The sequence below is a fragment of the Acanthopagrus latus genome, chromosome 1 (genome assembly GCF_904848185.1).
Source record: "Acanthopagrus latus isolate v.2019 chromosome 1, fAcaLat1.1, whole genome shotgun sequence".
NCBI lineage: Eukaryota > Metazoa > Chordata > Actinopteri > Spariformes > Sparidae > Acanthopagrus > Acanthopagrus latus.
Genome location: NC_051039.1, coordinates 15,634,335 through 15,659,779, shown reverse-complemented (window position 1 = coordinate 15,659,779; position 25,445 = coordinate 15,634,335). Strand labels below are relative to the sequence as shown.

The 25,445-nt window shown below is 42.4% G+C and overlaps 1 protein-coding gene across 1 annotated transcript in view; it reads left to right on the top strand.

The window, feature by feature from the left end:
* LOC119028664 (ankyrin-2-like) overlaps positions 1-25,445 on the top strand; it is an 84,842-nt gene that overhangs the window by 9,623 nt on the left and 49,774 nt on the right. Inside the window, exons 2-24 of the mRNA XM_037114938.1 lie at positions 10,657-10,758; positions 17,343-17,441; positions 18,248-18,346; positions 18,502-18,600; positions 18,699-18,884; positions 19,181-19,204; positions 19,675-19,683; positions 20,243-20,341; positions 20,690-20,788; positions 20,901-20,999; positions 21,098-21,295; positions 21,520-21,618; positions 21,728-21,826; positions 22,010-22,108; positions 22,319-22,516; positions 22,606-22,704; positions 22,887-22,985; positions 23,515-23,712; positions 24,005-24,103; positions 24,476-24,574; positions 24,676-24,774; positions 24,881-24,979; positions 25,084-25,156. Coding sequence (XP_036970833.1) covers positions 10,657-10,758; positions 17,343-17,441; positions 18,248-18,346; positions 18,502-18,600; positions 18,699-18,884; positions 19,181-19,204; positions 19,675-19,683; positions 20,243-20,341; positions 20,690-20,788; positions 20,901-20,999; positions 21,098-21,295; positions 21,520-21,618; positions 21,728-21,826; positions 22,010-22,108; positions 22,319-22,516; positions 22,606-22,704; positions 22,887-22,985; positions 23,515-23,712; positions 24,005-24,103; positions 24,476-24,574; positions 24,676-24,774; positions 24,881-24,979; positions 25,084-25,156 — 2,473 coding nt within the window. The remainder of the gene's footprint in view (positions 1-10,656; positions 10,759-17,342; positions 17,442-18,247; positions 18,347-18,501; positions 18,601-18,698; positions 18,885-19,180; positions 19,205-19,674; positions 19,684-20,242; positions 20,342-20,689; positions 20,789-20,900; positions 21,000-21,097; positions 21,296-21,519; positions 21,619-21,727; positions 21,827-22,009; positions 22,109-22,318; positions 22,517-22,605; positions 22,705-22,886; positions 22,986-23,514; positions 23,713-24,004; positions 24,104-24,475; positions 24,575-24,675; positions 24,775-24,880; positions 24,980-25,083; positions 25,157-25,445) is intronic.

Sequence of the window (25,445 nt, the reverse complement as noted above, 5' to 3'; positions counted from 1 at the left end):
CACTTCTTTCAACCACAAGTCCATAACACCCTGATATGACGATATCGATTTTACTTCGCATCTGCAGAGGGATGGGAGCTGCTCTGGAATATGGTAGTTTATTTTCCAGTGGACTCTCCCTCATCTCACTAAGAGGAACAGCATGACGTCATGTGCTCCCAGGGGACTTGGCCAGCACTTCAAAGAGGCAAAAAAAAAGGGAAAGCCGTAAATTAGTATGACGGATGATCAGTATTTCCGCAGCAGTGGGTGTCATACCAACCCTACTGTATCAAGGAGAAGCAGTGGATATTGGTTACGGTCGCAGGCATTGCGTTTTACTGATGGCCTCTGAATATTGCACCTCATAAACCTGGCGTCAGCCGCAGGAAGTGAATAATTAATTTACCGACCTATTGAGTTGCTTACTCTGCATTTCCTTGCCATTCAGATTCTTCTGGGGAACTCATACTTTGTTTTTGAAAGTGGATGTTAAAGGCTGTGGCTCCAGCAATCAGTTAATGTAGGGCTGCTGCCCGCCTGTCTGTGGAAGTGTGGGGGCTTGTTAATATGGTTACACTGAGGGACGGAGCCAGTCACGCTACTGGTAAATCAGCTCTGTCACCAATCAGACAATCCATTTGCATGGGTGCACATGTCAATGTTTGGATGTGATTCAGCCTCAGTACCAACAGGGTGTGGTCCCGACGTTCTCCATTCAGTCGTCTTTCTCTATAGACGTATCATGTGACTGTATGAAGGTTATATGTCCCATCCACAGTCCCATCTCTCTATTCCCTCTGTTCTCTTATCAGCCCCACCCACGTCCCGGTGTCATTACTCACTGGATCTGGGTGTGGTCAGATCCTGATTCTTAACGGCCCTATTAAATTTGACTCTGTGTGATTTGGTTTAGTGCGAAACCAAAGGGGGGTGAGAGAGAGAGAGAGAGAGAGAGAGAGAGAGAGAGAGAGAGAGAGAGAGAGTGTGTGCTGTGTACTTTATAGCTTTGACCTTTTTAAGCAGTAAAAGGGGCCGCAAGACGACTTGACATTTAAATCATATCTGCAAACCAATCCATTACTGTCGCTGCTCTGTATTTCATTCACTCTTATGTGTTTACACAAGACAGATCACTTATACCGGAGACTAGCAATTTAGCCATTACTAATATTTACGCAAGCCTACCTGTAGTGCTGTCAATGCTTTCAGTGCAAAAATCAGTTATTCTGTAGAGATAACATATTATATATGTGTACATTTTTGAACATACAGGTTGTGGGTGGTAAAACTGCTCAGTAGATCTTCTCATGTTCCAGTCATGTGGTGCAGGGTTCAGCTGCAGCTATGAATCAGTATCCCGCAGGGGTTAGCATTGGGTGTTTGTGTGTGTGTGTGTGTGTGTGTGTGTGTGTGTGTGTGTGTGTGTGTGTGTGTGTTCGGAGCTTCAGTGTTGGCCCTAACTGCTGACCTCCTGTTGTTGTCTTGAGTGTAGATTCTATGAAAATATTCCCCCTTAGGTTTCTAGTTGTGCTGTCTTTATTATAAAGCCGTGGTGAAATAAAGAAAAGTTAAGATTGCAGGAAGTGATTTGATAAATGTTCTCATTGAGAGAGAGGTGCAATATGTAAGAATTATCCACTTGGTGAATTTATCGTACAGAAAATTCTAACTTATTCTGATGTTATTCACGAGTTAGCTTGGTTAGCTGTGCAGCTGCCAGTCTGAAGTGGGTGCTTGGATCACTAAGGAAGTGTTTACACCACCAGCACAGGAACTTAGAGCAAAGCTCGCTGGTTAGCATGCTAAATTCAGGTGAAGACCTCAGTCGGTGACTCACGTGAGATAGTAACAGAACTTGTATAAAAGCATAGAGAGCAGTCAGGTCTCTTTGGCTTCGCCTTCTAGTCCACAAGGGATATAGGCCTCCTGCATCCACTCACTCACTCACTCACCAGGTTAACATAAGCCTAATGCATTGCTTAAACCCCACAGCTGTAAGCACTAATGAAAACTAGCAGTGAGGAGCATTTGGGAGGGATGGAAATTGTGCTCATGAAATATGTATGGGCTTCTTGAAGTCTAAATGAGTCATTTTAAACATAAAGTTCCTCCCCCCATTAAATCTTAAATGCATCACTGGCAGAACTCCACCAGTCAGCACTGTAGCTCCATTATCAGGCGGACAAATCATCAACAACAACAACAGCATCTGAAACAACCGTAGAGCAGCAAAAAATGAATTGCATGCTGGCCCTCAGGAGCAGAGGGATGAGTTACACACAGCTAACTACTGTCCAAAGCATATCATAGAATCAATTAATGCATATCCTCTTCTTTCCAGGCAGCCACTGGCTCATTTTAGCTTGTGTCAGTATGTTATGAAAATAGACCTGCAGAGACAAGCAAGTTCCGCATAAGCCATCCATCACAGTAAACATTTTTTTTATTTATTGGAAAAGTTGCTTGGTGATGGTGTTGAGAGCAAGCACTGGTTACAAAAGTGTTGTGGCTGGAAAAATCGAACAAAAAGACCAAGAAGAAAACTCAAATATGTGAAAGGTTTTCTCACATTAAAAAAGGCTTCAGGTAACTCTTTGTGTATCCATATACACCAACCTGCATGCACATCCACTAACAAGCCCATGCAGGGATAGGTGTGCGGGCCTCTCCCATATCTGTCTATCACAGAGTCCTAATGGGCCGTATAAAAGCCTTTGGATCTATAAAATGAAAAGGAGACCATTAACCCCTCCCCATGCTTGAGATCCACTAAACAGAAACAAGAGCTCACATCAGCTCTCTTTGGGACCATCCGTTCAATGTAATCTGACTCTTAAATGGACACACACACACACACACACACACACACACACACACACACACACACACACACACACACACACACACACACACACACACACACACACACATTTCTTTAGTGTATATTGTATTCTCCTGTCTTATCTTGCATGAGTGATGGGAGGGATCAGTAGAGGTCATTGATCCATATTGTGCTGATGCATAGACACTGAAAAGTTAGCAGGGTTAGTAGTATTAATAAAAATCACACTACTTGCACACACACACACACACACACACACACACACAACTGTAACAGTATTACAGTAAGTGAGCCTGTTTCAGGCTCAACTAACACGTGGATCAATAAGCTTATAGATTCAGTCTGTTACATCTGAAACTCAAGAACTACAATACAGGCAATACAGTCGCTGTTTAGATGTTCTGTATTTACATACACCGTGTGTTATGTTTTGGGTTTTGGTTTTGCCAATTTTAAAAGATTCAATTGCTTATATGATATGCACATAGATGAGTTATCTCTAGGAATAGATATGAAACACAAAAGACCACATAAAAAACATCAAATAATGTCAAGTACGAAAAGACTGTGACATAAAGACATCACATGGACTCATGGGAATAGCAAAAACTGGGATAAAACATCACAGTACAGTACCAATTCTTTCTATTTGGTTGCAGTGTGGGTAATGTAGGCACCAGATATGAAAAACAGTCCAATAGTCTAGCATTGCACTCCTGTAACAGTGTTGGAATCACTATGGTCAGTTTAAAACCAAATAACCAGTGATATCACCTTTTTTTCATGTGCATTCTTCTTCCTTTTCAAAACCTGCTGCCTACATTACCCACAGTGCAATATAGCCACAGAGTGACATTGCTGGAAGCAATTTATCACATTGCATGCAGCTTCCTCTGGAGCCACAAAAGTTTACAAAACATTTTTCACATATGCAGTAGTTCTCCCCTGTGAACACACTTTAATGTGTAAATATGGTGGAGTGACCCTTTAATTAATATTTTGAGTGCTGCAAGACTATTTATGTTATTTGGGCCCCTAATTCTAAAGAAAAGCAAAAGCTTTGTAATTATGTGTGGAAATGACATACATAATATGTTATAAAAGACACTTTTATTAATCATGATTTCATTTAAATGATGCTTAAACATTAATAAATGATTCTGGAATATAAATAAGTAGATGAATTTCATTTGAATATCTGTATTACAGATTTATGGTGTAAAAAATATCTATGGTCATCATCACTGTATTAATGTTCTAAGATTTCTTTCTAATGGATTGAGTTAAACCAAAGATTATCTGTTGCGTTATTCTCAGCTCCACCAGCAGAGAGCGCCGTAGGCTCAGAGCATGTCCACAGAAATGTTGGAGCAGCGGGATCACAATGGAACTGGATGAAGCACTCAGGCTTTATGTGCCAGGCTACAAGGTTTTAGTCTGCATTACAGCATGGAGCAATTTGGCAGATCTGTCCAGTTCTGTGGTTGCCGGCAGAAAGAGATGTTGGTGATGTTGTTATTGTTGTTGACTGAGCCGGTGACAACACAGCAGGCAGAATGTGTGAACAGAAATAGAGGTGTGAGATAGTGTCCCTGTCCCTGGTGCTGAAATTTCAAACTCCTAACATTAGCTGCATTGACAGAGAGGGACCTTGACACTCGTCTGCTGGTGCTTACACACACACACACACACACACACACACACACACACACACACACACACAAAGACACACACACACAAGCTGTCAAATCATGTTCCATCAGCCACCAGTACTGACGGTGCAGTGCAGTTGAGAGTCAGACCAACCCACTTTCCCCCCACATGCAGGGGGAGGCCTGTTACTTGCAGGTGATTGGGAGCTGGGGTTCTGTGTTCAGTGCTGGCTCATCCCCCTCCGGACCGGGTGGTGTGTCCCGTCCCGTCTTCTCTGCTTGCTCACAGAAGTACAGCCTGTACCCGAGTTCACCCTGCTTCTCGTCCTCTCGCCTCATCATTCTCTTCCTTGCAGCTGCCCCCCTCTTCACTCATTTATTTAATCACACTTTTTGTATTCATGGCCTCTTTATGTCCCCTCATACTCATTCGTATTCCACTGTAGTTTATCCTTCTTTCTGTGTTGTAGAATGTTTTGCAGGAATCAAACTGCTGTTGAACACAGCCCCATCAGATATCTTAGATATGGCATTCTGATTATGGTTTGTTCCTCATCAGTAGATAGGAGGGTTAACTATGACACACAAGAAGGCAAACAGTATCTCCGCAGTCCCTGACCAGCTATTACAGTCGGCATGGTCCTTCCTTCCACGAGCAGTTTTGCCTCCCTTGTCTCTGTGGGAAACAACAACAACAGCAAGCTACAGGCTAAAAATGGCAGGTGAGCCTAACCTTAACCTCGTCGCTAACTGTACGAACAAGTTGTACAGCAGTTGTGATCTCTACTTTTGCAGACATTTTGCCATTTTAATCGCAGTGGCTCAGTGGCGGACTCAGGATGTTTTAGGAGAAGGGGCAATAATAAGGGCACCACATGTATGTAGGGAGGCATCAAGGCATAAAAACTCATGATATATGTCTATTGATAGTGAAGAGAGGCCTTTTCACCACATTTTGTCTTGGCACTTTGGACAGGCACCCAAGAGGACACTTTATCATGTTGAAGCTACCATAACTTTCGCAACGTTTTTTAGGGGCAGAAATAGAAGATCATATTTAAAGTTATGTTTCCATTAGTGTACAGTCACCTCAAACTAAGAACTGTTGTGTCTCCTTTTCTATGAATGAGCCGAATGAGCCTTTTTATAACTATGGAGGGACTGAGTCTTCTTTCACAGTGCTGTTCATACAGAAGCCCAGAATGGGCCGACCAAGCACGTCTCTTGAGAGGGCCCTTTGTGTTGTAGGGTAGGATGAGGCGAGGGATATTCAGTTGGCGGCAGGCTTCTCCCTCATCGCTAGATTGCCACTAAATCCTGCACACTTTGACCTCGAAAGACAGATTTTTACACAATTATTGTTTCTTCAAAATTGTTGTGATGGAATACGTTTTTGCTTGTTGAAAAATTGGACGGTTAAGAATGGTCTTTCAGTCCATTTAGCTCAGTGTCCCTTGGTTACATCTATTAGGGGAGGGGTGGCTTATTTAATATGACAACTGGGGGCAGTAACACTGGAATGTTATGCAGAAAATGGCTTTAATATTCACCTCCCAGTCTCCCCCTTTAATCTACCCATTTCCCCTCATCACCCATTAACCCTCCTTTCTCCTCACGTGTTCCTCTTCTTCTCGGGCCAGATTGCATTTTCACAGTGGTAGTAAGACAGAGTAGCTGCGGCTGGAGCAGTCAGCTGGCTGTTGGCATGCAGCCTTACTAAACCCCTCACACAATACACACTTTGCTTTGACTGTAGCTCACACACACACACACACACACACACACACACACACGTTTTGTGGCCACATCTGTTCACTCGGGGTAGGGTTTTCATGTACATCTGGACTGGGTCATTCCCTGTGTGTGTGATTGAGTGTGTGTTGGGGATATGTAGTGAGTAAGCGGATGGGTCTCATCATTGAGCAGCCCTTTTCAGTCTCCCTCTGTCACGTTGGTCCACATGGATGGGAATGGTTTATTTTTCGGTCGGTGTGTGTGTGGATGTGTGAGTGTTCTGTATGAGCATTTGAAAATCCTGTAGCCGTTTCCTGGCTTTCGATGTGGAGGGACAAAGACCAAAACACCTCCAAATCTTTCTCCTGAGAGAAAGAGAAAGAGAAAGAAGACTGAAGAAAAACAGAAGAATTGAAGACGAGGGAAATCATTATTTGGAGCCAATCCACACTCTAAGGATTTATTTAAAAATTTTTTTTTTTTTCATTTGATGAGTTAAGTGTATATGTCGTCCTAGGACATATAAAAGTTAACAAAGTGAAGGTTAAGCAGACAAAACTAAGTAGAGAGTTGACGTCATGGCCCATGCTGCAGCCCACCTGAAGAAAGCTCGGGAGCTCGAGCAAAGCAGCGAGTACACAGCTCTGCAGAAAGCACGAGAGAGGAGGAAACGGCAACGCGAGAGAGCCGAGCGAAAGCGCCTGGTAAAAACACACAATCCTCCGACAAAATCATTTTCACCAGTTTGTGTCATTATACAGTTTTGACTGCGACAACACATGCTGTTGTGGGCTTAAGAGTAAACTATGAGAGTGGGCTGTGGGGGTTGCACAGATGTGGATGTGGTTGACCGTACAGTGGGCCGCGGTTTGCCCTGCTGTCCTCCCGGAGGGTTTATCATGTAGCTGGACGATGGTGGAAGAGATGGCAGATGTGACAAAGGCTCAGGCTCAGAGGGAGGTCTCATGCTGGTGGTGCCAGAGCTTGTAAAGAGAGACCTTTTAGATGATATTTGAATTAAAAGTATATGTTGTGTATGATGTGAGGTTAAAAGGTTGTTCTGTCAAAACAAATCTGAGCATTGCTTTTGTAAAGTGCACAGAGACAGTTGTGAGACGTGTTCTGGGCTGGACAATGTCAATGTCTTCAATCATTTTGTAAGTAGGCTGTGGAACCCATTCATTAAAAAACTGAAAAATACTCTTATTTCATTCAAAAACTTTTAACCCGGGCTGTTTGACGAGAATCAAAGTGACAGACTTCTCGTACGAATAAAAGGTACATTGTTTTTTTTCCCACTGAGTTTTTGTATGTTTTGTTTAATGATTAAACTTAAAACCGTAAAACGTTTTAAACAATGGATTACATTTTGAGCTCAGGTCAGACATTGTGAATGTGAAAGTCCAGCCCCTTGACACTTCACTTTTTTTTTTTAATCTGAGCTGATGTATTGTAAAAAGGTGTTTGTGGCTCTGGTTACTATATTGAATGGTGACTTAACTGTCAAATGGAACTGTGTTTGAGGTGTTTAGATTTACATTGTTAGTTTATGTACTGCTTTTTAAAACACAAAAACAGTTCGTACTTAGAACAGGAATTTCTAATTCACATAAAATGTTTCTGAGTAATTAGTAGTGGTTAATCTTCAGAGATGAAATGACCTCTCAACAGATGAAGTGGCTTAATTTTCACTTAGAGGTACAGCCACACACTCAGGTTACTTTATTTGGATCAACCCTGTGTTTGACAGCTCATCAAATGAATATGCTATGAGTATACTAGGTGTTATCACAAAGGCCATGACAGTGGTATACAATTACCACAAGTGGCCTTGTGTGCACATAAATGCTGCTGCTAATGAGATGTTTATGACACTGAGTAGAATTTTGATGCCTCTCAGACGTACGCGCAGACTTGGACTGAGTACAGTGTATAATCCAGTATCCTCCATTACATGACGGACTGCAGGTCAAATCCTGTGCAGATACAGATTACAGCTGGTTCTCAATCAATCTAATCTTTGTGTGTGTGTGTGTGTGTGTGTGTGTGTGTGTGTGTGTGTGTGTGTGTGTGTGTGTGCGTGCATGCTTGGCAGAGACTTGAATGAGACTGCGAAAGCAGAAGTGACTGAAAAGCATATGGCGACCCAGTCAGACAGTACTGACCCACGTGTGCCTTCTGTACACTGCTGGATTCTGCCGAATGCTGCAGTTTTTCTGATTTGATTGCATGTAAAATATGACGGGCATTTAAACAAAGAACAGACCAGTTGTGCTGTTTTCTGAACCCCTATCTACATACCAGGCATTTTCAGGATTACCTGCGTTACTGAAGTACGAGCATTGTGTTCAGGCTCGATTTCGTGACCCTCGGCGTTCCTAGAGAGCACCGCAGGCCATGCGGTCTCCAGCCACACTCAAACCCAGCTGTCATGCACCCACCCTGGGTAGGCACAGCAAGGGGTGGTGGTCTTCACTGAAGACGGGGCCTGGAAAGATAAAAATAGCTAATGCGAGAGAGACGGCGAGGGTTAAATGTTTATGGCTGCAGTTGTTGTTGAGAGTGAGAGGTATAGGAAGAGGCAGGACTGGGCCTTGGCTAAGCTCAGCTCACACACTGAAAGGTATCCAAGACTGAGGCGTTTTGGCCGGGCAAGGGGATGAAGGGCACAGCGAGGGGAAGGAGCAGTGGTAATGGGACGTAAGTGAGATTCCGACGGAAGACCTGACCAGTTTTAATGGATCACAAGATTGACTGATGTAGAAAACTGGGTTGGAGAGGCTTTTAACTTCAGGAAACAAAGTGAGAAACTGCAAGGCGTGGACTTTGGTGGACTGCATACATCCAACAGTGAGCCAAGCAGAGAAAAGGCAACAGTTTTTTCAGACATAGCTGGGTGTTAACCATGGGCAACGCAGCAACATGTCAAGTCTGTGGATCAGATAGAGCGTTAAAGAACCATCACGCTGACTACTACGGAGCAGCTGACTCCGGCTCTGACGCTGATGATCCACTGGTAAGAGACGGAGAGAGAGACAAAGGTTATCAGCTTTTCTTTTACAAATGTTGCAATGAGGAGATGTTGTGTTAATCTCTTTCCTGCTGATGTGTGTTTGTGGTGACATCATGTGTGAGAGGTTTGACCCTTGATCCCGTGCAGGGGTGTGGCCTCACCCGAGATGTGCGATGGGGAGCTTGATGGTGCTGACCTCATAAGTTGACACCCAGCGTGTGTTTGATCGACATGTTGCTGTCTTAACCCCACTAAAGAGGTTTAAAGCTCGTCAACACTGTCAAATCAATACAGCCAGGACAAGCTTAGCAACAGTAGTATGGCATTCATGTTATAAAACAGGAGCTCTGTAAAGTTTGTGAGGTAATATCTTTGTAAATGTTCATTATAAATCGATTAATTAACATGGAGTTGATCCAAAGGAAATTAATTCTGACTGATTAACTGCATGGATCATCATTCAAGAGGAAAACATTTCCTGCTCTCTGTTAATCAGATGCTGCTTTTCTTCGCGTTACTTCATGTGATAGAGAAATTAATTTCAATGTAATTACTTAATGGGAAAAATAACCACTCGATGCATTGACAGTATTTGTCTGCCTTAATATGTCACAAGGTGTATACTTACGGCTGATTTTTGCTCACCACAGATAAATTTTGCCATAGAAATATCAATTCATCAATGATTTATGCACAAGATTTTAGGTCTTTTTAACCATTATCTTTAATTAAACTCAAAGTTATATATGTTGTTATGCGTTTTATTTCTTCTTATTATTTTTTAAAGATTTACACAATTAACTGTGATGTTATTACGCTAGTACTCTCAGCTGTGATAGTTCACTGTTCAAGTGCAAAACATTGTACCTGAGGAGTCAAGAGTTCAGTGAGAAACATTAAATTCCATGCGTATGTTTATGAGCAAAAAATAGAGCATGCGTGTCTTCGTGTGTGTGTGTGTGTGTGTGTGTGTGTGTGTGTGTGTGTGTGTGTGTGTGTGCGTTGCAGCTGCTTGTGCAGCCTTGATGGCTCGTGGTTAAATTTAGAAAAGCCTACTCAGACAAACTATTGATACGAGCAGGAAGTCGGACATCCATAATGACTGTAAAACACTCTCTGAACCCACTATATTAGCTTTTTACATCAAATAAATTCCCATCATGCACTGCAATAACAAACCACATCCATCTTTCTAAATTAACTTCAATTTTTTAATGCAGATGTCTTTGTAAACATAACTCAAAAAAACATTAAATTAAATAATCAAATAAAAGACGGATAAAAGTTCTCAAACTAACTCTTAACTGTTACCTTTATGCGCATTCCAGCTCTATCAGAAACACCAAAGTAGATCTCTAAAAATAACTAAAATTATTAACATGCTTGTCTCCCTGTTCCTAACATAAGCCTCTTTTCTTTCTACATCTCTCCAGTCTGACAGTAACACCAGTTTCCTGCGGGCTGCCAGAGCGGGGAACATTGACAAAGTCCTCGACTTCCTGAAAAATGGAGTTGACATCAGCACCTGTAACCAGGTAAGAAAACGTCTAGAAAACATCTGGTGCCTGATGATGTTTCTGTTTTCATTTACAATGTATGAAGACCATTGTGTGCAAGGCATTATCTATTATCTATTAAAAATGTGAATATCACACTACCTTTAATGAGTGAACGGTGTTCTGAATATTAAATACACCCACATCTGGTCAGAATTAGCACACCACAAACACCTGAAAGCAGCTGTTAAGTCGAATTTATGGTTGTATGACATGCACCACATTCATTACATGCTGCTGTCACATTAGTAGGTCAGAGCTGTAGACTGGTTTGTCTGGGAAACCTGCTGAATCTAACCTTGACTCCGCTGTGTCACGGTGGCATCACACCCCTGAACTCAGTCAGTGCATACCTTAACCAGCCAGGCTGCCCCACAAGATCATAATAACCACATCTACAGTTACCGCCCTGCTCTTCCCCTCTTACACCACACCCATCCTTCCATCCAATCTCTGCTGCATTTGATGGGTCTGCGTCCCCTCGGACAGCTGTTCTCACCCCCTAACCTCACCCACATTCCACTGAGGAAGAGGGACTGGGGAGGTTGCAAAATGCTTCCCCACAGATCTCTGTACACCCCCTTCCCCCTGGCCAATGTCAGGATGATTTACAGTAGTCACAAGGTAGCTTAAAGCAGTTTGACTACGTGAGAGTGAGTGTGTGTGTGTGTGTTGTGTGTGGCCGTGCACATCGTCAGCCCCTCACATTTTGTGCCGTCTCATTGCTGTGGCCTTTTGTAATTTTCCAGCAGTTTAATAGCAACTATTAATACACCGGGCTCTCATTGGCTGGCAGACAGGAAGTGGCATTTGCCCACGCATTGCTCTACTATTTGTTGTCATGGGCACCATGGGTTTTGTTTTGTGCACCAAAAGGGAAGCCTGACTCTACACACTCTCACTCACACATATGCACACACATACACGCACACATACAGACACACAGCTCCTGCAACAGGATATCCCTGCCCTTCATGTGTCAGGGGTCAGATGATCACATTTGAGCCCCTGTCAGGTGACCAAAAATGCAAGTGACATTTTCATATATATCCCACTGAAGTGTGTGTGTGTTTCCGAGAGACAGTTGCCAGTATAAAGCAATGCAGTAGATATTACTTTGTTAGAGTCCCAAGAGCAAAATAGAACTTAGCAACGACCTTGACCTTAAGCTTTTGATGGTAGATTATCTTAATTGTATTAAAGTACTGATCATATGATCTCTCTCTCTCTCTCTCACACACACACACACACCCACATGCGCGCGTATTGACAAAGTTACATTAAAGTGAATTAATCTTCACACACATTCTCCTTCCTCATGCTATCTCCCGTTTACATTACATAATTGTAAATCCATGTGTGCATGTTACCGTGTTTGTTTCCGACTACATGTACTTGAATGCATGCACAGGCTTACACACATACATACAGAAATTCCTACACGTCCAGCACATGTAGCCCTCCTCCAGGCACGTAGCTCGACAGTGACACTGTGTCTGATTACCAGTCATCCAGTACTTCTTCATGATCACATGTTCGTGGCTCTTCTATCACAGCTTGATGAGAAACATTTTACATCTAGACGTGTTTGTCTGTCAGTGGAAGAGTGTAGTCAAACTGATCAGACTTGCTACTGCAGAGGGTCTGCCACAGTTTACCAGATGTATGTTTGTGTAGAGCACAGTTGTTTGACCACTCTGACAATGCTGATTCCAAGTTGCCCAGATATGATGCCAGCTGAACCATAATGATATTTTCAAGGACAAACCAATTTCCACAACCAGTTCCACAATGATACTAAGTGATCATTCAGAAGTATTCATGTTACTTATGATTAGCCACAGAACTTGCTTTCAAGGAAATGAATGGATCAAAATCTTATCAGAGGAAAAGCACTCCACACAATTATAGAACCATTAACTGCAAGAGTGCCGTCAGGGTTGGAGTCAGTGGAGTCAGAGTTTTGGAGATAAGACAAAATATCATATAAGTCTAAACATGCACAGTCCGGTTTATTGGAAATGACAAACTGCAGCAAATGTGCTGTAACTTTAAAGTGAAGGAAACTCAACCGATCAGCTATTTTCAAGCAGTGTTATCACTTGGATTTAATAAGGAACTGTTTCATCATAGTCATGGTGGAATAACATCCTGTTTTTGTAATAGTCAGAGTAGAGTTTGCTACCTTATGCAACAGAAATATGTATATTTATATTTTAAATATAGATAGATCTAATATATAAACATTCTTTCATGTTTTTTTCCATTATTTGTGTGAATTAAACTATATAAATTAAATATGTAAATTAAACTGTAAATTATGATGATAATTTCACCTTTTAATTACTTATTACACAGGCTTACAGTATGTTTGAAATTAGTGGTGTCACCATATTTATTGTATTATATATTGTATTGTAATGGCAAATATTCCAATTGTTGACATTTTCCATATATTGTGAAAGATGTCACCATGCATCTTTCAAACTGTATTTTAGATAATTTATTCAGTACAAATTAGTATGTATTACCAACATATTATCAAAATATATATTCCTTTTATTTTGTAATATAGTCTTGAAACAAGATGATGATATTTTAGCATGCTTTGTCACATATGTGTGGAATCCTTTCATATATTAAAATTCATTTTTGATATATTACAGTTTATGTTTCAGTAAATGGCAGTATTTTCTTCCGCAAGGGTTACAGAAAAACACCGACAACATCCACTACTACTTTCACTGGTGTTACTGGATATGAACCAGGATGTAACATCATCAGTGGTCTCTTGACTTAAGTCAGACTACATCTGGAAGTCAGCGGGAGACGCTGGAACGTCACACAAGAATTTGTAGTTACCCGTGGCGGTCTGTGTTCATTAATAACTGGAGAGTCAGATCCTAGAAAGCAGCAACAGGGCGGTGAGGGCCAGAGTCTGATGCCAAGGGCAGAAGGCTGTCCAAGTTAGTTAAAGAGAGCGAGAGAGAGAGATACGCTGTCCTGTCGGCCAAATCACACAGTCAAACTGTTGCACAGATTTTATGAAGGAGATACATAAAACACCTTCCTGGCAGAAAACTGTAGCTCCCACACAACCGTGTATTTGTTTATGTTTGTGTCATACGCTCATTTTGGAAAGGCGGTATCTGCGTGTGTATGTGTGTGAGAGTCTGTCCCATATGAGTGTCATTTTTGTGTTTGTGCGCGTGAGCTGTTTGGTTTTTCATGTCCTTACAATTTAAAGGCCTGACTTCCCCCTCTAATCTACCCAAATGTTAATCCCCAGTAAGTGATATTATTTTTTTAATCTGCATGCATTTACATTATTTTCTCTTTTTCCTCTAACCGTCACCCCCTCTTGCACTTTGGCCTGTATATACAACACCAAATAAACTTTATTTATCATATGCGATTATAGCAAAGGTCAGCGGTCATGAGGGCGTGATCATTAATCTGCGTTGGACGGAGCTCAGCAGCGTCCCTCCTGCCAGGAAGCACTACAAACTGCCAGGGATCACCGCGTCGGGCTGAACTTCCATTAGCTAAATGAAGCTTTCAGTTACAGCTCAGAGGAATCAGAGGAAAAGGAGATTTAGACCAGAATGTGTGAGCCTGCTGGGGGGTTTTTTGCTTTTCTCTCCTGGAATATGTAATGGTTGAAATGTGATTGAAACGCTCTAATAAGATTACCTCATTCTTGCTGTGTCATTGAGTCCATCATTTCGAAACTGAAACTTTCAAACGGCAGCAAAGAGCATCTAGTCTCACATTTGGAAGTCGTTTCATCTCGTCGGCCGGCACTGTGGTGAAAATGTCGCCGGCTGAGTGAGTAGTGTGATTAATGACTGGCTGAAGTGAAATGATCCACAGCAGAGAATGACAAGCATCTCCAGCTCGATATGACCACACCCAACACATGATGGTGATGATGATGATGATGATGATAAAATGATGATGTCCATGGTGTTCTGAAAGGGCGAGTCGGTAAAACAACCAGCTGATAAACTAGAGACAAGTATTTTTTTTTTAAACCTGGGCCCTTTTTTTTTAGATCTCTTTATTAAAACACCAAAGTCACACAATACCACACACAAAACAAGTGCTGCCAGGCAGTGATAGACCAGCAGCTCCAGCGCCCTGCTAGGTAAAATGTCTATTTTTAACAAAGGAGTCCAGTAGTCTTGAAAAGAGCACTGGAGCTTTTGCTGGTAAACTAAGAAGGATCTTACTCTTTAACAGTAAGGTCTTTCTGAGTAGGGATCATTTCTGTATGGTTATCAAATAATTAGAATAGCAATCTGTGACTGTCGGTGGTAAAACAAGCACGAAGTTGCCTCCAGGTTACGTATTGCAGCCTGTTTTGTGGCTGCTGGTTGAAGGGATCTACTCTGCCAGTAGCGTTTGTTTTATCTTTCATGAAACAAAAAAAAAGAAAAATTTCCCTTTAAGTCATTTATCAAGCAAAAATGCCAATTTCTCAAAAGGGATTTGGCACTTTATACTTACACTTACTTAATAGCTCTTACACTTTGAGAGCTGTTAACTGGCACTTTTATGATTCTTTGACATTTTATTGACTTAATTATGTATTTATGATTTATACTTTATACAGTTCTTTATACCATACTTAAATGTTAATTGCAGCCCAGTTTGATGTATGTAATATAACTACAACCAGGACAGAATATTTAAAGTATGACTTTACTTTCCCTATAAATAGCATCAAAATAGTTCTTCGGATTAATTCCTGCTGACTCAGTTTTCATCAGTAATCTTGTGCGGGACCAACGGGTCATTTGAGTTAGTTTTCTGACGTACATGGCCAGTTTACTTTTTATGGTCTTCTTGTCACAATTTGCAGAGCTCAGTTTTTTTTTGGGTGTGGCTCGTGTGCTAACCTTTTAAAGTCATGTCATATACTGTATCTCCGACAGTCACTCACTTGGCCGGACACTCACTTATAAACTTTGGCCTCTGAGGAATGCCCTCTTTTATCTTTCTGAAAGGTTGACATTTTCAGCGGCTTCTAAATATGAGTATCCATGTTTGTGTGTGTGTGTGTGTGTGTGTGTGTGTCCTACATACCCTCTATGACTGTGCAGAAACATGACACCCCTTTGGCTGTTTGGCATTTGGCAACTCAGAGAGAGAGGGAGAGAAAGAAGAGAGAGAGTGTGTACACGAGTACTCATTTTGAAATGTGTGTGTGTGTGTGTGTGTGTGTGTGTGTGTGTGTGTGTGTGTGTGTGTGTGTGTGTGTGTGTGTGTGTGTGTGTGTGTGTGTGTGTGTGTGCATGACGTACGTGCACAAGCAAAGGATGGGGGCAATGATTGAGGTGCTAGCAACATAACAGCTCCTCTTTTACATTAGTGCCAGGAGAGTCCTCAGAACCAGTAGGCACAGCTCCTCTCTGAAACCCATCTGAGAGAGCTTGCAAGGGCGGGAAAGAGGCAGACAGCCGCTGAAGCTTGGATCTAAACCAGGTTGTGGAAGGAGGAGGCGGAGGACCGCCATTGATGGTTGGGAGCTCCATCAATTCTAAATCCAGTTTGGCGCACCATTTAAGAAGGCAGATAGATAGAGAGAAGAAACAGAGAAGACGGAGGTAGTTTGACACTTGGCTTTGAGAAACTGGAGAAGGAAACCAGAAGGATAACAACCAGGTCACGGTTTGAAATACTCGTATACTAGTTTTGCGCGTTTCAGCGAGACACCGCGCAGAATGGAGGAAGAAGAGGATGAGGTGAATCATTCTTTTGGGGTGTTTTGATCTTTTTTTTTTCTTCATCTCAGAGGAGATTGTTTGCGCCTGTGTGTTGTGTAAATACATCACTTCTGGTGTTTGAGTTGCTGGATGATGATGATATTCCCCCCAAACATTCTGAGAAATAAGCATCTATTTTCTTTTTTTTTGTGTGTGTGTATTGACATTTTTCAGAACTGCATATCTAATAACTTGATCATTATCCTGCTGTGACAATGCGACACGCAGGGTTCCCTCATACTTTACACACAATGACATATGACTTTTTTATTCTGATCATAGTATTGTCGATGTTATAGCAAGACATAACATTTTTGTAACGTAATCTTGAAGAAATATCATCACATCTGTACAATATAGTGTAATTCAGTAGAGTGCCTCACAGTATTGCCTCATAATGGCATGACACATCCAGACTTGCTGTAGACTTAACAAGGATGCTATGCATCGATTGCGGGAATACTGTATTTCAGTGCACCTCCTTGTATATTCTGTCTATTCTAAAGCAGGTACCATTTTTATTGGAAAAGCTCTATGTAATGTAACTCCTTGAGGACTGCTTACATGTGTATGGCTGCACAGTTAATTGAAATATTCTCACAGTCGTGATACTGGAATATCCAATTAGCAGAAGCTGCAATTTTTTAAGTGAAGGTGTATAATGAAAATCTTAATAGTCTGTGTAAAATAATCACAATGTGATATTGTGTCCCTTTAAGCAGTAATCACTTTTGTTTCGCCAGGTTTGTGTCCTTGAACTTGTATGATGATGTTTTCTTTCTGTTTTCCCTCCAGAATGGTCTGAATGCGCTACACCTGGCTGCGAAGGAGGGACACAAGGACTTAGTGGAGGAGCTGCTAGAGAGAGGAGCACCTGTTGACTCTTCAACTAAGGTGCGTATTAATGTTTCGCAAGTTGCTATGCTTTCAGGCGTTCCGGACGTGAACATATCACAGTGTGCTCTTCACCTCTAAATCGAGGAAACATTCGTGGAATAAAAAGGGAGGAGGGACGGAGGGAGGACAGTGATAGCCGGGTGACAGAGTGATGGAAAGAGAAAGCAGGAGATGAAAGTGGTATCAGTTGCAAAATGCTGCGTAAATCACTGCTTCTGTCTTGAGCTATGAAACTTGATTCACATGGGGTGGAGGTGGACGAGAGGGTGATTTAAGAGGGAGAACGTCAAGGAAGATAGTTTAATTCTGTAACTTGATATGTTCACAATATGTTCTCCAGCAAAATCCAACAAGAATGTCTTACGTGTGTCTATACCTCTAAGTGGGCACATGACTGCATCATATTAGATATTAGATATTCTACTTTTACTGGGAAGGAAAGGGAGGGCTGAGGGTGAGTGTGGGGTAAGCAGCTTGACTCTGCGGATGCCGAATGTGTCACGTTTAACGGCTTGCAACACTTAACAGCCGAGCAAGGAATCTGTCGCCCTGCTGCCCATGCATTTGGCCTTTGATGCTAATCAGTTGGTAACCTTCACGCCCTGAAATACAAACACAGGCGAGATCAACATGTGGGCGATCAACATGCACCTTACTTTGCTTGAGGGTGTGAGGATCTGAATACTTCTTACCCCACTGGAGGTTTCTGTGTCCGTACCTGTCCCTCTTTCAACACACACACACACACACACACGCACACACACACACACACACACATGCCATAACACAATTTTTCTCTGCAGAAAGGGAACACAGCCCTCCATATCGCCTCACTGGCTGGACAAAAAGATGTAGTGAGACTACTGGTGAAGAGAGGAGCGAATATCAACTCTCAGTCACAGGTAAGAAGCTCATCGACGATCAGAATCTAAAAAAATGTCTCTAGAAAACACACCAAGGATATGATCTCACACCATCTATGTGTGTGTATGTGTGTGTGTGTGTTTGTGTGTGTGTGTGCGTGCGTGCGTGTGCCCATTTATATTTACCTCGACAGAATGGCTTCACTCCGCTCTACATGGCAGCCCAGGAGAGTCACCTGGAGGTGGTGAGATACCTGTTGGAAAACGAAGGCAACCAAAGCATTGCAACAGAGGTGTGTTTGTGTTCAAGATGCCTCCTGGACATATGTTGAATTATACAGATTATAAAGCTAAACGCCTCCATCTTGTCCCTTCTTCTCTGCCCCTCCAGGATGGCTTCACCCCCCTGGCCATCGCTCTGCAGCAGGGCCACAACTCAGTGGTCTCGCTGCTGCTGGAGCACGACACCAAGGGCAAGGTCCGCCTCCCGGCCCTGCACATCGCGGCCCGCAAGGACGACACGAAGTCCGCCGCGCTGCTGCTCCAGAACGACCACAACGCCGACGTGCAGTCTAAGGTGAGGGAGGGAGTGGTGTAGGTAGAGCTAGCAATAGAGAGAGAATAGAAGCAGTAAGGAGGGGAAATGTTTCTTACAAATTAATTGTAATTCTTCATGCAGTGTGTTTTTATTAATTTTATGGATTACTATATTAATATGAATGTACAGAGCCTCTTAGGATGCCTTCCTTTTCTCCTCTTTGTGTGACTTTGTAAACTTACCCTGTGTTTCTTTGTGCCTGTGGTGATAAGCCCTCTCCCCTAACAACCCTATACCCTTTATCCCCCCTTCTCTTTTTAATGCATCCTAACCAGATGATGGTCAATAGAACCACGGAGGTATACATTCAGACTCATCACCTCTTCATTTGATTGCTCTCTGTCACTTCTGACCATCTCTTTCAGCTCCTGTGCCTTATTTGACAAGGACTTGTGAAGCATGTCAGAAATTCTGTACCATTAATATGAATGCATGCAGCCGACTGATGCCGCACTACACACTCCCGCATGGCTGACAGTGAAAGACACTGTTGTGTATTGATAGATCACAGAGACTGTCGAATTTTAGTTGTCGATTACTTGTTTTATATTTCTGTGTTTTTAAGATACATTAGCATCACAGATTCTGAACTGAAACATATTTTCAATCAAATGTCACCTCTTTATTTACTGCTCTTTTACCTCTGCGTCACCTACAGCATGTGTACTTCTCAGCACGTTGATACCATTGTTTCTTTTTCCTCTCTGAAACACGTTGTTGATCTTTAAGTTAACTCTGTTTTTTAATTAAATTGCACCGTGTCTATCAGAATGGGAAGGTAAGGAGTGAACCCACCTACAACTGTGTACTGTAGAGACTGATATATCTGTAGTATATATATAAATGTCCATTTGTCCGTCCAGGCAGATACACATAGTGCGTAGTCGCTTTGTGTTTGTTCAGTTTTGTTTTTCAATGTCCCTTTATTTTCAGCCCTTTGTTTTTTTTTCTCACCATTTTTTTTTTAGCAAGCATGGCAGAATTACAGGGGTTTTGCATGCATTATGTATCGCATGTGCTATTTTGGGGGTATGCTCATTCTTTATGCTTCTTCTTACCCTGACGTGTCTGGTTTCTTTTCTCAGCATGCTGCCTCATGATAATAGTGCTGCTGTAGAGTCAGACTTCTTTTGCTGTATCTGCTACAGAGAAATGTGATCTTTTCTTTCTTTCTTTCTTTCTTTCTTTCTTTCTTTCTTTCTTTCTTTCTTTCTTTCTTTCTTTCTTCTTTTGCAACCTGTTTCTCCTAACCTGCTGCTTCAACTGATCTTCTCTTTCTTCCTTTTTTCCAACTTCTCTTCCTCTCTCCTTCCTCTCTCCCCGTCTGTCTCGAACAGAGTGGGTTCACCCCTCTGCACATCGCGGCTCACTATGGTAACGTGAATGTCTCCACCCTGTTGCTGAACAGAGGAGCTGCTGTGGACTTCACAGCCAGGGTTAGCGCCATGTTTCCACCTCTCAGCATATCAACACTTTGTGTACTACTACTGAGGCTTGCAGACAGTTTGTTCTATTATTCTATTCAGGATTATAATCTTTTAAACTAGTTAGCTCCAGTTTCTTTGAATACACTTGGGTAGATGTGATATAAGTAGTTAGTGATATAACTTCCTGATATCGTCCCCAACTCAACACAAACAGAAATCAAAATAATTCAAGCTCCTATTAATACAGATTATAGGATATTCAGCTCCCAATCACAACCATGAATTGCATTTTTGCCTTGTAAACTGAACCATATTTGTGATAAAGTTAACTTTCCTTTATTTCTCTTTCCTTTCCAGAATGGGATAACACCTCTCCATGTGGCCTCCAAGAGAGGCAACACCAATATGGTGGCCCTGCTGTTGGACCGAGGAGCTCAGATAGATGCTAAAACCAGGGTGAGACTCTTTCTCCTTTTTCTCGTAGCAATCACTTTGCAGTTAGCTCTTTTATCAAAACAGGATTCATGTCTACATTTCATACATATGTGTGTGTTCGTGCCCTCTCCAGGATGGGCTGACCCCCCTGCACTGTGCAGCCAGGAGTGGACATGACCCAGCCGTGGAAATTCTGCTGGAGAAAGGAGCCCCGCTCCTAGCCAGAACCAAGGTAGTGTATGCCAAACAAACACTTCAGGCCATCTTCAATTTCCGCCTTTTTTGACCTTTTGCATCTACTCATGTGACATCACTTTTGTCCTCACACAGAACGGACTGTCCCCGCTGCACATGTCGGCCCAGGGAGACCACGTAGAGTGTGTTAAACTCCTGCTGCAGCACAAGGCGCCTGTTGACGATGTCACACTGGACTACCTCACAGCGCTACACGTGGCCGCTCACTGCGGCCACTATAGAGTCACCAAGCTGCTGCTGGACAAGAAGGCCAATCCCAACATCAGAGCACTGGTAGGTACTCACAGGAAAACAACACCGGCCGCTTCTGTAAGCGGTAACCATTCATCAACAGTGAAACAGAGGTCGTAAACTGTATATGTATTCATTATATTATATTTTTTACCAATGTAATATTTTGTTTTGATTATACATTGAGATCAAAAATGCATTTCCTTCTCTAGATGTACGTGGATAAAGTATGTATCTGTTTATTTCACTGTCACTCTCTTTACCAGAATGGCTTCACTCCTCTCCATATCGCCTGTAAGAAGAACAGGGTGAAGGTGATGGAGCTGTTGGTCAAATATGGAGCCTCCATTCAGGCCATTACTGAGGTGAGACACAGTATCTCAGAATAGCATCTTTAAACACGGTGCATTTTTCTGTACAGAACCTGAACTTAAGGCTCCTCCTCCTCTGACTCCTTCTCTTCTCTTCTTCTAGTCCGGTCTGACGCCCATCCACGTAGCCGCCTTCATGGGCCACCTCAACATTGTTTTACTCCTGCTACAGAACGGAGCATCTCCAGATGTCCGTAACATTGTGAGTGCTGACAAATGATTTGTTCAGCTCTCTGTTGTCAGCAGTCAGAAATACGTATGGCACGAAGTAAACAGCCTTTTTTTTCAACCATCTGTTCTCCTAACGCAGCAGCCCAGCAGGTATTCTCAGAAGTGTTTCACACAGCATCTTAATGCTCATAAATGCTCTCTCTCTGCACATCAGCGTGGTGAGACAGCTCTGCACATGGCAGCACGAGCAGGTCAGATGGAAGTGGTTCGCTGTTTGCTGAGGAATGGCGCGTTGGTGGATGCCATGGCCAGGGTGAGTCAGCTGTCAGCCTCATCCGCGTTAATCACTGTTTCCTTCTGTTTATCGTAAATAACCATATTTTATCCACTGGCTTGCATCATGGTGTCGCTAGCCTCAGCTCTGGCTTCGATTGCCTCTACCCGTCTCTCTGCTTCTTTTGTTTCTCTCTCACATTAACTCTCTAACTCATATTTGTTCAACTGTTTCCTCCCTCGACCACAGGAGGACCAGACTCCCCTCCACATTGCGTCCCGTTTGGGGAAAACTGACATTGTCCAGTTGCTGCTGCAGCACATGGCTCATCCGGATGCTGCCACCACCAACGGTTACACTCCCCTCCATATTTCAGCCAGAGAGGGCCAGGTAGAGACAGCCGCCGTGCTGCTTGAGGCTGGAGCCTCACACTCAATGGCCACCAAGGTGAATAGAGGATTCCTATCTCAGCTCACAGTTAAACAGTTTGGACATGCAGGTTTGCAACAGTCTTTTCTTTTTTTCCCACTCTACAGAAAGGATTCACTCCATTACATGTAGCAGCCAAATATGGAAGCCTCGATGTAGCACAACTTCTGCTTCAACGCAAAGCTCTGCCTGATGATGCTGGCAAGGTGAACCAGAAAAAAATCTGGACTATTTATATTTGAGTAGAAGACTTAGAGTTTGATTTTTGTGCAAAGTTATTCACTTCAGTGAGATGTTGTTAGAGGCAGGAAGACAAAAAAAGAACTAAATCCCATCACTGCTCCATAATAGATATATCAATAACTGAATTAAATGCTTCCTCTTACAGAATGGCCTAACTCCACTGCATGTGGCAGCTCACTATGACAACCAAGACGTAGCCCTGCTGCTGCTGGATAAAGGAGCATCGCCTCATGCTGCTGCAAAGGTTGGACAGGAGTTTAAAAATGAAAAGTGCTTGATAGAAAATAGTTTGTGCTGCCTTCAGCAGTGGCTGTTACTGTACTCTGTGATCATAAAGAGGTGCAACGACTAGTTGACTAACTGATTAGTAATTATTACTTCTTATCAAAAGAAAATGAATTGCCAAATATCTTCATAATTGATTGATAAACCCAGTCTAATGTTTGCTGGTCATAGCTCCTTAAATGTAAAGATCTACCGCTTTTCTTTGTTATTTAAGATAAAAGAGTTTATTGGATGGACAGAAAGAAGCAACAAAGAAATTACTCCAGGCTCTTTGATATGTTTTAAAGTGTTATGAGAATTTTTCACTTTTGTCATTTTGACATTTGACATCATGGAAATAATTATCAGTTGCAGCCCTAGTGATCAAGTACTGCAAACAAAACTTGACATGTTCTTGCTAGTTTAGATTTAAGCCGCATTGTAAAAAAAAAAAAAAAGTTATGTTATGTTGTTATAGCATGTAACTGTTCACCTCCCTCCCTGTGCAGAACGGCTACACCCCTCTCCACATCGCAGCCAAAAAGAACCAGACGAAAATTGCATTAGCGGTGCTGCAGTACGGAGCAGAGACCAACATTCTGACCAAGCAGGGGGTCAGCCCTCTACACCTGGCAGCCCAGGAAGGACACGCTGAGATGGCCAGCCTGCTGCTGGGAAAAGGAGCTCACGTCAACGCAGCCACCAAGGTCACACACAAACAATGACACATGCTTATTCTTGTCAGACACTTGTGTTGATACTAATGAGACATAAAGTACTAAGGATCCAGGTAGCACAATTAGTTCTCACATTGTCAGGAATCAACTAAATGAAGGACATAGTATCTTGCGTGTTTATGTCTGCAACCGTTCAAGGTGCGCAGCAGGGATTGAGTTACAGGTTTGTGTTTTTCCGCAGTGCCCCATGTAACTGAAAGTCCTCAACCTAAGTAGTAACACACGAGGACACTAAGACAACAATTTACTTTGTATGTTACAGAGTGGACTGACTCCTATGCATCTCACAGCCCAAGAGGACAGGGTCAATGCATCAGAAGTACTGGCCAAACATGATGCCAACTTGGATCAGCAGACTAAGGTACAAACACACAACCACAAAACAAAAATGAGTCACTTATCATGTTATTTTCAAACAACTCATCATAGACATTTTTAATTAAAGGGAATTTAAAGTATTATGTGCCTTACATTGTGTGAACTCACTGCAGCAGTCTCCCAACCCGTAAACCACATAAAGTAACACATAGCTATAAGTTCAGCATATCTGCCACCTGCTGGCCTTTGGGAGGCATGGCAATATCCGTATCATACATTAACATCATTGGAAGGGTGCTGTATCTGTGACAGTTTGTTGTAGCTTCTTCACCAGCAGGTACAACAAATCAGACACATTTGAAAATAACATTTGTTTTTTTCTCCGAATGACCTCCCCATCCTCTCTACACCTCAGCTTGGATATACCCCTCTCATAGTGGCCTGTCACTACGGAAACGCCAAGATGGTGAATTTCCTGCTACAGCAAGGTGCCAGCGTCAATGCCAAAACCAAGGTACAGTCAATCAGCACAAGACAAGGATAAGAAGAAGCACAAGACAAAATGTAATTTCTTTTGGGTGACTGTGAAAAAAAAAAATCGCTTTTGTTCTGCAGAATGGATACACACCTCTTCACCAGGCAGCACAACAAGGGAACACACACATTATCAATGTGTTGCTGCAACATGGCGCAAAGCCCAATGCCACTACAGTGGTAAGAACATATTTATTTAACATGTGTTTATTAAAAAAAACAAAAAAAACCAACGAGTATTATCACTTTTCTGTCACATTAACTCTTTCACCTGTCTTCCTGTTAGAATGGAAACACGGCTCTGTCTATTGCCAAACGTCTCGGATACATCTCTGTTGTTGACACACTGAAAGTCGTCACAGAGGAGGTCATCACAACCACAACGGTAAGCTTTTGATTCCAATAAGTTGTGTCTACAATCTTCCCTGAAAAGCCAATAAACCCAGTAATCTCTTTTCCTGCTGTCTTGTCCATGACTGTGAACATCAGACGGTGACAGAGAAACACAAGCTCAATGTCCCTGAGACCATGACTGAGATCCTCGATGTGTCCGATGAAGAAGGTAGGTTAAGGCTTACCTCCCCTTTGTCCTATAGTCATCAAGAGTTGTGCATTGTGGGCAATGTAGTTTTGAAGCAGTGGGTCTTAAAGTTGTGTGTTTCATAGCTTTGAGGCTGGAAGAAGAGCCATTATCTGAGATGTCTGTGGAGCTGGAAGGTACTGCAAAATGTCCGTGCTGCTCTGCCAGCATGGTGTGGACTATGTTAGCGTAATTGATGTGGTAGTATGCAGTAATGCTTGTTTTGCTGAAACAATAAATTTGGGGAATTTAATTTCTATCCCTACACTCA